General features: G+C 44.8%; 1 protein-coding gene across 2 annotated transcripts in view; it reads left to right on the top strand.

Annotated features, from left to right (window-relative positions):
- LOC110513400 (SNF-related serine/threonine-protein kinase) overlaps positions 1-10692 on the top strand; it is a 64001-nt gene that overhangs the window by 42079 nt on the left and 11230 nt on the right. For both annotated transcript variants that reach the window (XM_090188982.1, XM_090188981.1), the window contains exon 4: positions 2063-2275. In XM_090188982.1, coding sequence (XP_090045108.1) covers positions 2063-2275 — 213 coding nt within the window. The remainder of the gene's footprint in view (positions 1-2062; positions 2276-10692) is intronic.

Here is a 10692-nt window from a genome sequence, read left to right as displayed (position 1 = left end):
TGTGTGTAGGCTGTAGCTTAAACTGCTGTTTTAGGTCTCGTTCTGACAGTCTTTTGGTTTTCCAGCATCTAAGAGAAAGGAAGGGGCAGAGACAGGATGTTGTGTTGATTACATGGTCATTGTCCACTGTACAATATGTCATTTGGCAGACGCTTTCATCAAAAGCGACCTACAGTCATGCATACATTTATACAGTGGGGCAAAAAAGTATTTAGTCAGCCACCAATTGTGCAAGTTCTCCCACTTAAAAAGATGAGAGGCCTGTAATTTTCATCATAGGTACACTTCAACTATGACAGGCAAAATGAGAAAAAGAAATCCTGGATTTTTAATTAATTTATTTGCAAATTGTCGTGGAAAATAAGTATTTGGTCACCTACAAACAAGCTAGATTTCTGGCTCTCACAGACCTGTAACTTCTTTAAGTTCTTCTGTCCTCTACTCGTTACCTGTATTAATGGCACCTGTTTGAACTTGTTATCAGTATAAAAGACACCTGTCCACAACCTCAAACAGTCACACTCCAAACTCCACTATGGCCAAGACCAAAGAGCTGTCAAAGGACACCAGAAACAAAATTGTAAACCTGCACCAGGCTGGGAAGACTGAATTTGCAATAGGTAAGCAGCTTGGTTTGAAGAAATCAACTGTGGGAGCAATTATTAGGAAATGGAAGACATACAAGACCACTGATAATCTCCCTTGATCTGGGGCTCCACGCAAGATCTCACCCCGTGGGGTCAAAATGATGACAAGAACGGTGAGCAAAAATCCCAGAACCATACGGGGGGACCTAGTGAATGACCTGCAGAGAGCTGGGACCAAAGTAACAAAGCCCTACCATCAGTAACACACTACGCCGCCAGGGACTCAAATCCTGCAGTGCCAGACGTGTCCCCCTGCTTAAGCCAGTACATGTCCAGGCCCGTCTGAAGTTTGCTAGAGAGCATTTGGATGATCCAGAAGAAGATTTGGAGAATGTCATATGGTCAGATGAAACCAAAATATAACTTTTTGGTAAAAACTCAACTCGTTGTGTTTGGAGGACAAAGAATGATGAGTTGCATCCAAAGAACACCATACCTACTGTGAAGCATGGGGGTGGAAACATCATGCTTTGGGGCTGTTTTTCTGCAAAGGGACCAGGACGACTGATCCGTGTAAAGGAAAGAATGAATTGGGCCATGTATTGTGAGATTTTTAGTGAAAACCTCCTTCCATCAGCAAGGGCATTGAAGATGAAACGTGGCTGGGTCTTTCAGCATGACAATGATCCCAAACACACCGCCCGGGCAATGAAGGAGTGGCTTCGTAAGAAGCATTTCAAGGTCTTGGAGTGGCCTAGCCAGTCTCCAGATCTCAACCCCATAGAAAATCTTTGGAGGGAGTTGAAAGTCCGTGTTGCCCAGCAACAGCCCCAAAACATCACTGCTCTAGAGGAGATCTGCATGGAGGAATGGGCCAAAATACCAGCAACAGTGTGTGAAAACCTTGTGAAGACTTACAGAAAATGTTGCCAACAAAGGGTATATAACAAAGTATTGAGATAAACTTTTGTTATTGACCAAATACTTATTTTCCACCATAATTTGCAAATAAATTCATTAAAAATCCTACAATGTGATTTTCTGGATTTTTTTCTTCTCATTTTGTCTGTCATAGTTGAAGTGTACCTATGATGAAAATTACAGGCCTCTCATCTTTTTAAGTGGGAGAACTTGCACAATTGGTGGCTGACTAAATACTTTTTTTGGGGGGGTGGGGGGGTTGGTAAATCTCAATTTTAGGAAGGTGTCCTGAATGTTTTGTAAACTGTCTTCATCCATAACTGTTGGTTATATGGTAGTTGTGCCAACACAGGGGATGCTGTGGTCATTTGCAATGTGACTAACATGGTGCCCTCTCTTTTCTGCCTCTCTTTTTGCCTCTGTTTCTCTCTCTCTCAGTGCAATTCAATGAGCTTTATTGGCATGATAAAACATCTTACATTACCAGAGCAAACCTATAAGAGCAATTTCAATCAGTGATGACAAAAACAATGAGTAGTTTTTTCTCTCTCTAGTCTGGTAGGCCGGATGCTGCAGCGGGACCCAAAGGGCCGTGCGTCTCTGGAGGAGATAGAGAGCCATGCCTGGCTGCAGGGGGTGGACCCGTCCCCAGCCACCAAGTTCAACACCCCCCTGGTGTCTCATAAGAGCCTGTCTGAGGATGAGCACAACGGGATCATACAGCGCATGGTGCTGGGGGACATCGCAGACCGAGAGCCCATAGTAGAGTAAGTCAACACACATACATAGACATAAACTCAGCAAAAAAAGAAATGTCCTCACTGTCAACTGCTTTTATTGTCAGCAAACTTAATATATGGAAATATTTGTAAGAGCATAACAAGATTCAACAACTGAGATATAAACTGAACATAAATTGAATAATGTGTCCCTGAACAAAGGGGGGGTCAAAAGGGGGGTCCAGTTCTTGCTGTGAGACGTTACCCCACTCTTCCACCAAGGCACCTGCAAGTTCCCAGACATTTCTGGGGGGAAATGGCCCTAGCCCTCACCCTCTGATCCAACAGGTCCCAGACGTGCTCAATGGGATTGAGATCCGGGCTCTTCGCTGGCCATGGCAGAACACTGACATTCCAGTCTTGCAGGAAATTACGCACAGAACAAGCAGTATGGCTGGTGGCATTGTCATGCTGGAGGGTCATGTCAGGAAGGGTACCACATGAGGGAGGAGGATGGCTTCCCTGTAACGCACAGCGTTGAGATTGCAGGCAATGACAACAAGCTCAGTCCGATGATGCTGTGACAGACCATGATGGACCCTCCACCTCCAAATCGATCCCGCTCCAGAGTACAGGCCTCGGTGTAATGCTCATTCCTTTGACAATAAAACCAGAATCCAACCATCACCCTTGGTGAGACAAAACCGCGACTCGTCAGTGAAGAGCACTTTTTGCCAGTCCTGTCTTAGGTGTCTCACAGTACGGACATTGCAATTTATTGCCCTGGCCACATCTGCAGTCCTCATGCCTCCTAGCAGCATGCCTAAGGCACTTTCACGCAGATGAGCAGGGACCCTGGGCATCTTTCTTTTGGTGTTTTTCAGAGTCCATAGAAAGGCCTCTTTAGTGTCCTAAGTTTTCATAACTGTGACCTTAATTGCCTACAGTCTGTAAGCTGTTAGTGTCTTAACGACCGTTCCACAGGTGCATGTTCATTAATTGTTTATGGTTCATTGAACAAGCATGGGAAACAGGGTTTAAACCCTTTACAATGAAGATCCTGTAAAGTTATTTGGATTTTTACGAATTATCTTTGAAAGACAGGGTCCTGAAAAGGGCCGTTTCTTTCTTTATGTATAGGTATACAAACATGTACCTATACTAGGGCTGTTATGGTGATCGTATTACCACCACACCGACGGTCACAAGTCGTGAATTCCACATGACCGTTGAGTCTCAGGAACTAGGCTTTTCTAAAACTGTGCTCTGATGCTGTTGATGGTCATTAGTAGCCTACCAAACTTGCTAATGGCCTGATACTCAGGGCTCTACAGTCCCTCCATCAGGTCCTAATGGCCTGGTACTCAGGGCTCTACAGTCCCTCCAGGTCCTAATGGCCTGGTACTCAGGGCTCTACGGTCCCTCCATCAGGTCCTAATGGCCTGATACTCAGGGCTCTACGGTCCCTCCATCAGGTCCTAATGGCCTGATACTCAGGGCTCTACGGTCCCTCCATCAGGTCCTAATGGCCTGATACTCAGGGCTCTACGGTCCCTCCATCAGGTCCTAATGGCCTGATACTCAGGGCTCTATGGTCCCTCCAGGTCCTAATGGCCTGGTACTCAGGGTTATACGGTCCCTCCAGGTCCTAATGGCCTGATACTCAGGGCTCTACGGTCCCTCCAGGTCCTAATGGCCTGGTACTCAGGGCTCTACGGTCCCTCCAGGTCCTAATGGCCTGGTACTCGGGGCTCTACGGTCCCTCCATCAGGTCCTAATGGCCTGGTACTCAGGGCTCTACGGTCCCTCCATCAGGTCCTAATGGCCTGGTACTCAGGGCTCTACGGTCCCTCCAGGTCCTAATGGCCTGGTACTCAGGGCTCTACGGTCCCTCCAGGTCCTAATGGCCTGGTACTCAGGGCTCTACGGTCGATCCAGGTCCTAATGGCCTGGTACTCAGGGCTCTACGGTCCCTCCATCAGGTCCTAATGGCCTGGTACTCAGGGCTCTACGGTCCCTCCATCAGGTCCTAATGGCCTGGTACTCAGGGCTCTACGGTCCCTCCAGGTCCTAATGGCCTGGTACTCAGGGCTCTACGGTCCCTCCAGGTCCTAATGGCCTGGTACTCAGGGCTCTACGGTCGATCCAGGTCCTAATGGCCTGGTACTCAGGGCTCTACGGTCCCTCCATCAGGTCCAAATGGCCTGGTACTCAGGGTTCTATTGTCCCTCTATCCACTCTGACATCAATGCAAATGCAATAGAAAATCATGAGCTCGTGTTGCGCGACATTTCTATAGGCTATTCAAATTGAGATTTAATGGCCTCTTAAGAGGATCCCATCAGCTTTCTATAGGCTTACTATATTTAATTCTCAACTTCCCTGATATTAAGCACATTGCTTCTCTTTACAACAGGAGTAGCCTACCTGGCTCGCATGAAAATGGACCGTGGGAAAAGCATCCTCCATTCACTATTGATGTGATGACATGTATTTTCCCCCCCGTCTTTAGACAGGTGCATGATAATGGTCCATTCTAAATCTGAATGAATTTCCTACTTATATTATTTAAAATATGTAAAGACAAGATTCAATTGAGAATAGTCTAATGGGTGACAATATTATCACTTGTGAATGATACCCAGTGGGTGCCGTCTAAGGCAAGAAATAGCACATGCCTTTTTGCAACTTTTTCAAATCCCATATGTTTTGATAAAGCTTTTATCACAACTAACGTAGAAATAACTCTAAGCCTAGTCTATAGGAGCCCTGCAACACGGTTGGTGAGCACATAGCCTATTCTATAGGAGCCCTGCAACACGGTTGGTGAGCACATAGCCTATTCTATAGGAGCCCTGCAACACGGTTGGTGAGCACTACGGCCTACAGAGCCTGCAGAGCCTGCAGAGCCTACAGAGTACAGAGTACAGAGTACAGAGTACAGAGTACAGAGCCTACAGAGCCTACAGAGCCTACAGAGCCTACAGAGCCTACAGAGCCTACAGAGCACAGAGCCTACAGAGCACAGAACCTAGTGAAACATGTTCTTATAAGCTCAGTCATTGCGCAATCTTGTGTGTGAAAACAGTTTTGGCAAAACAGTTTTGGCCACTATTTAAAAGAAGATCCCAGCTTTCTCCTGCTGCTAGGTTTATTGCTCAGTTCTTAAAATGAAGTACATTAATCCTCTTTCCAACCGGTGTAGTCTACCTGGTATACATAGGCTTGGTGTGAGTAGCACATTAATCCTCTTTCCAACCGGTGTAGTCTACCTGGTATACATAGGCTTGGTGTGAGTAGTACATTAATCCTCTTTCCAACCGGTGTAGTCTACCTGGTATACATAGGCATGGTGTGAGTAGTACATTAATCCTCTTTCCAACCGGTGTAGTCTACCTGGTATACATAGGCGTGGTGTGAGTAGCACATTAATCCTCTTTCCAACCGGTGTAGTCTACCTGGTATACATAGGAGTGGTGTGAGTAGTACATTAATCCTCTTTCCAACCGGTGTAGTCTACCTGGTATACATAGGCGTGGTGTGAGTAGCACATTGATCCTCTTTCCAACCGGTGTAGTCTACCTGGTATACATAGGCGTGGTGTGAGTAGCACATTAATCCTCTTTCCAACTGGTGTAGTCTACCTGGTATACATAGGCTTGGTGTGAGTAGCACATTGATCCTCTTTCCAACCGGTGTAGTCTACCTGGTATACATAGGCGTGGTGTGAGTAGCACATTAATCCTCTTTCCAACCGGTGTAGTCTACCTGGTATACATAGGCGTGGTGTGAGTAGTACATTAATCCTCTTTCCAACTGGTGTAGTCTACCTGGTATACATAGGAGTGGTGTGAGTAGCACATTGATCCTCTTTCCAACCGGTGTAGTCTACCTGGTATACATAGGCGTGGTGTGAGTAGCACATTAATCCTCTTTCCAACCGGTGTAGTCTACGTGGTATACATAGGCGTGGTGTGAGTAGCACATTAATCCTCTTTCCAACCGGTGTAGTCTACCTGGTATACATAGGAGTGGTGTGAGTAGCACATTGATCCTCTTTCCAACCGGTGTAGTCTACCTGGTATACATAGGCTTGGTGTGAGTAGCACATTAATCCTCTTTCCAACCGGTGTAGTCTACCTGGTATACACAGGAGTGGTGTGAGTAGCACATTAATCCTCTTTCCAACCGGTGTAGTCTACCTGGTATACATAGGAGTGGTGTGAGTAGCACATTAATCCTCTTTCCAACCGGTGTAGTCTACCTGGTATACATAGGAGTGGTGTGAGTAGCACATTCATCCTCTTTCCAACCGGTGTAGTCTACCTGGTATACATAGGCGTGGTGTGAGTAGCACATTAATGCTCTTTCCAACTGGTGTAGTCTACCTGGTATACATAGGGGTGGTGTGAGTAGCACATTAATCCTCTTTCCAACCGGTGTAGTCTACCTGGTATACATAGGCGTGGTGTGAGTAGCACATTAATGCTCTTTCCAACTGGTGTAGTCTACCTGGTATACATAGGCGTGGTGTGAGTAGCACATTAATCCTCTTTCCAACCGGTGTAGTCTACCTGGTATACATAGGAGTGGTGTGAGTAGCACATTCATCCTCTTTCCAACTGGTGTAGTCTACCTGGTATACATAGGAGTGGTGTGAGTAGCACATTAATCCTCTTTCCAACCGGTGTAGTCTACCTGGTATACATAGGAGTGGTGTGAGTAGTACATTAATCCTCTTTCCAACCGGTGTAGTCTACCTGGTATACATAGGCTTGGTGTGAGTAGCACATTAATCCTCTTTCCAACCGGTGTAGTCTACCTGGTATACATAGGTGTTGTGTGAGTAGCACATTAATCCTCTTTCCAACCGGTGTAGTCTACCTGGTATACATAGGCTTGGTGTGAGTAGCACATTAATCCTCTTTCCAACCGGTGTAGTCTACCTGGTATACATAGGTGTTGTGTGAGTAGCACATTAATCCTCTTTCCAACCGGTGTAGTCTACCTGGTATACATAGGCTTGGTGTGAGTAGCACATTAATCCTCTTTCCAACCGGTGTAGTCTACCTGGTATACATAGGCTTGGTGTGAGTAGCACATTAATCCTCTTTCCAACCGGTGTAGTCTACCTGGTATACATAGGCGTGGTGTGAGTAGCACATTAATCCTCTTTCCAACCGGTGTAGTCTACCTGGTATACATAGGCTTGGTGTGAGTAGCACATTGATCCTCTTTCCAACCGGTGTAGTCTACCTGGTATACATAGGCGTGGTGTGAGTAGCACATTAATCCTCTTTCCAACCGGTGTAGTCTACCTGGTATACATAGGAGTGGTGTGAGTAGCACATTAATCCTCTTTCCAACCGGTGTAGTCTACCTGGTATACATAGGCGTGGTGTGAGTAGCACATTAATCCTCTTTCCAACCGGTGTAGTCTACCTGGTATACATAGGAGTGGTGTGAGTAGCACATTAATCCTCTTTCCAACCGGTGTAGTCTACCTGGTATACATAGGCATGGTGTGAGTAGTACATTAATCCTCTTTCCAACCGGTGTAGTCTACCTGGTATACATAGGAGTGGTGTGAGTAGCACATTAATCCTCTTTCCAACCGGTGTAGTCTACCTGGTATACATAGGAGTGGTGTGAGTAGCACATTAATCCTCTTTCCAACCGGTGTAGTCTACCTGGTATACATAGGAGTGGTGTGAGTAGCACATTAATCCTCTTTCCAACCGATGTAGTCTACCTGGTATACATAGGCGTGGTGTGAGTAGCACATTAATCCTCTTTCCAACCGGTGTAGTCTACCTGGTATACATAGGAGTGGTGTGAGTAGCACATTAATCCTCTTTCCAACCGGTGTAGTCTACCTGGTATACATAGGCGTGGTGTGAGTAGTACATTAATCCTCTTTCCAACCGGTGTAGTCTACCTGGTATACATAGGAGTGGTGTGAGTAGCACATTAATCCTCTTTCCAACCGGTGTAGTCTACCTGGTATACATAGGAGTGGTGTGAGTAGTACATTAATCCTCTTTCCAACCGGTGTAGTCTACCTGGTATACATAGGAGTGGTGTGAGTAGCACATTAATCCTCTTTCCAACCGATGTAGTCTACCTGGTATACATAGGAGTGGTGTGAGTAGCACATTAATCCTCTTTCCAACCGATGTAGTCTACCTGGTATACATAGGAGTGGTGTGAGTAGCACATTAATCCTCTTTCCAACCGATGTAGTCTACCTGGTATACATAGGCGTGGTGTGAGTAGCACATTTTCACCATAAAAGTGCACCTTTATAATAAAGCATCATTGCATTTGCAGACTTATGTAAGAGGCCTATTATTCATAATGTGATGAGTGGACAGTCATGGGCTAATAATATAATATAACTCCATCACTGTTTGCCAAAAAGACAGGTTAAATGCATGGCTGAGTGCATATAGTGTAGAGTAGACCTAGGCTCTATCAGATAGGTTTATTCTTTGTATGGGAAAAATGTGGTCTTTTATAAACGCATTTTATGCAGTTTTATTACACTTTATATGACTGGAGACATTAGCAGAATAGTTTTTAATGACAAATTACAGAGTAGCCTATTCTGCTGACACTGAGGAACAATCCATTAAAACGTCGTTGTCCATATAATGATCCTACTATCAGGGGAGACAAATAGAATATGACGTCCATCTAAAGTGGAGCAGGAAACTGTTGTCCGATAACTAACTTTAAAGTAGCACTGACCCGACAATGATAAATAGTCAATCTGCACAATGTGCACTCACCAGACATATTGCTCTGTCTCTGCTGGTGCCAATAGAATAGGCTCTACTGTTGTTCGCTCAGTTAAGTTGAGGATGTGATAACTAAAGGACAAATGAGTATTTTCCTCGTCTTCTCTTTACAGCAACAACAATTTGTTTTCCAATCTGTTTTCCCGCGATTGTATTTTGAATGTTGCGATATGTCTGGCTTGGCCTCTCTACTTTTCAGACAGTCGCAACTCAACAATAATCTGCCCAAATTGCACACGCTGCCTTTCCTTCCAACTGTAGGTAATGCGATTTAGAACAATCCATCTTTTTATTTTTTAGCTAATGATCCTCTTTGGCCAAATCATGATTTTTTTTTATACCTTTATCAGGTAGGCCAGTTGAGAACAAGTTCTCATTTACAACTACGACTTGGCCAAGATAAAGCAAAGCAGTGTGACAGTAGCCTATTTTGAATGATTTGATTTATTTCTGTATAGACGAGGTAAGGCTAATTAGGCTATGTAGTTTTGGCCATTTTATTTACTTTAGAGAAAGCTTCCCCGAGCCTTATGGACGCGCCACACCTAACCTCCATTCCACTGTTCCAGTGCAGGCTACGGATTTCATTTAGGTTTTTTGTGTGCCATTCCAAATCAAAAAGAATATTAGTAGGCTGTATGTAAAGACCTGATTAAATTGAGAATAGTCTGATGGGTGAGAATATTATCAAGAGCTTGTAAAATTGTGAATGAGAGACTGATGAAGTGTGTGCAGCCTGTGCAAGAAACAGAACAGAGTTCATGCCTTTCATGCAACTTTTTTCAAATCCTTAGTCGCATCATGTAGTCTTTAAAATGTACCAACATTAGGCTCTATGTTTAGATGTTTTATATCACAGCTAAAGTCTCATAAATAACTCTAAATGAAGCACATAGCAGGACCAGTTTCTTTGTTGACCGCTCAACACAGAACAGCAGCATGAGCACACACCCTTGGAAAGGTTTGGAGAAAATATCCTTTCTATTTTATTCAGCTAAACATGTTTATGTTAATTAACGGTAAGTTACCATGAGACCAACAGTTATTTGCATGACAATCACCAGATGACAAAATTGAATGACCGCCACAGACCTAACCTACACACACACACAATTGCAGATGGCCGTTAATCTTGTGCAAGTGACGAGGTATTTGACAGAATGCATTTTGCCTTGACCGACTGTGCCATTTGCTGTGGAGGCATGAATGATGTTCCTTAGTCTGCTCTTCATTTGTCCTTTTCATATTGCGGGTTCTGCAACCCACCAAACCTGTTTCTGTGTCACGCTCACCACTGACATCAGTACTACTAACGCATATAACTGAACCTGAACATCTGAGGGGACTCAGTCAGCAGATAAGAGACCAGAGTGTTGAACTGTAGCATGTGAACCCAACAGCAGCCCTCCCTTAGCCTCCTACCCTGAACATGAATCATGGATGTGATTTGAAACACACATACTGGCTCCACTTTAAAGCAGCAGGCCTGCTGCCAGCCGTCTTTCACAGACACACACTGGCCTTCTTTATTAACCCTGTCTGAAGGAAGGGCTTTACTGATGATGAGGAGAGAGCAGAGGGATATTACACCCTGCCTGAAGGAAGGGCTTTACTGATGATGAGGAGAGAGCAGAGGGATATTAACCCTGTCTGAAGGAAGGGCTT

The sequence above is a fragment of the Oncorhynchus mykiss genome, chromosome 2 (assembly GCF_057628025.1).
Source record: "Oncorhynchus mykiss isolate SJ-2025 chromosome 2, ASM5762802v1, whole genome shotgun sequence".
NCBI classification, from domain to species: Eukaryota; Metazoa; Chordata; class Actinopteri; order Salmoniformes; family Salmonidae; genus Oncorhynchus; species Oncorhynchus mykiss.
Note: the sequence above shows the minus strand (reverse complement) of the source record. Positions and strands in the feature narration are given on the sequence as shown.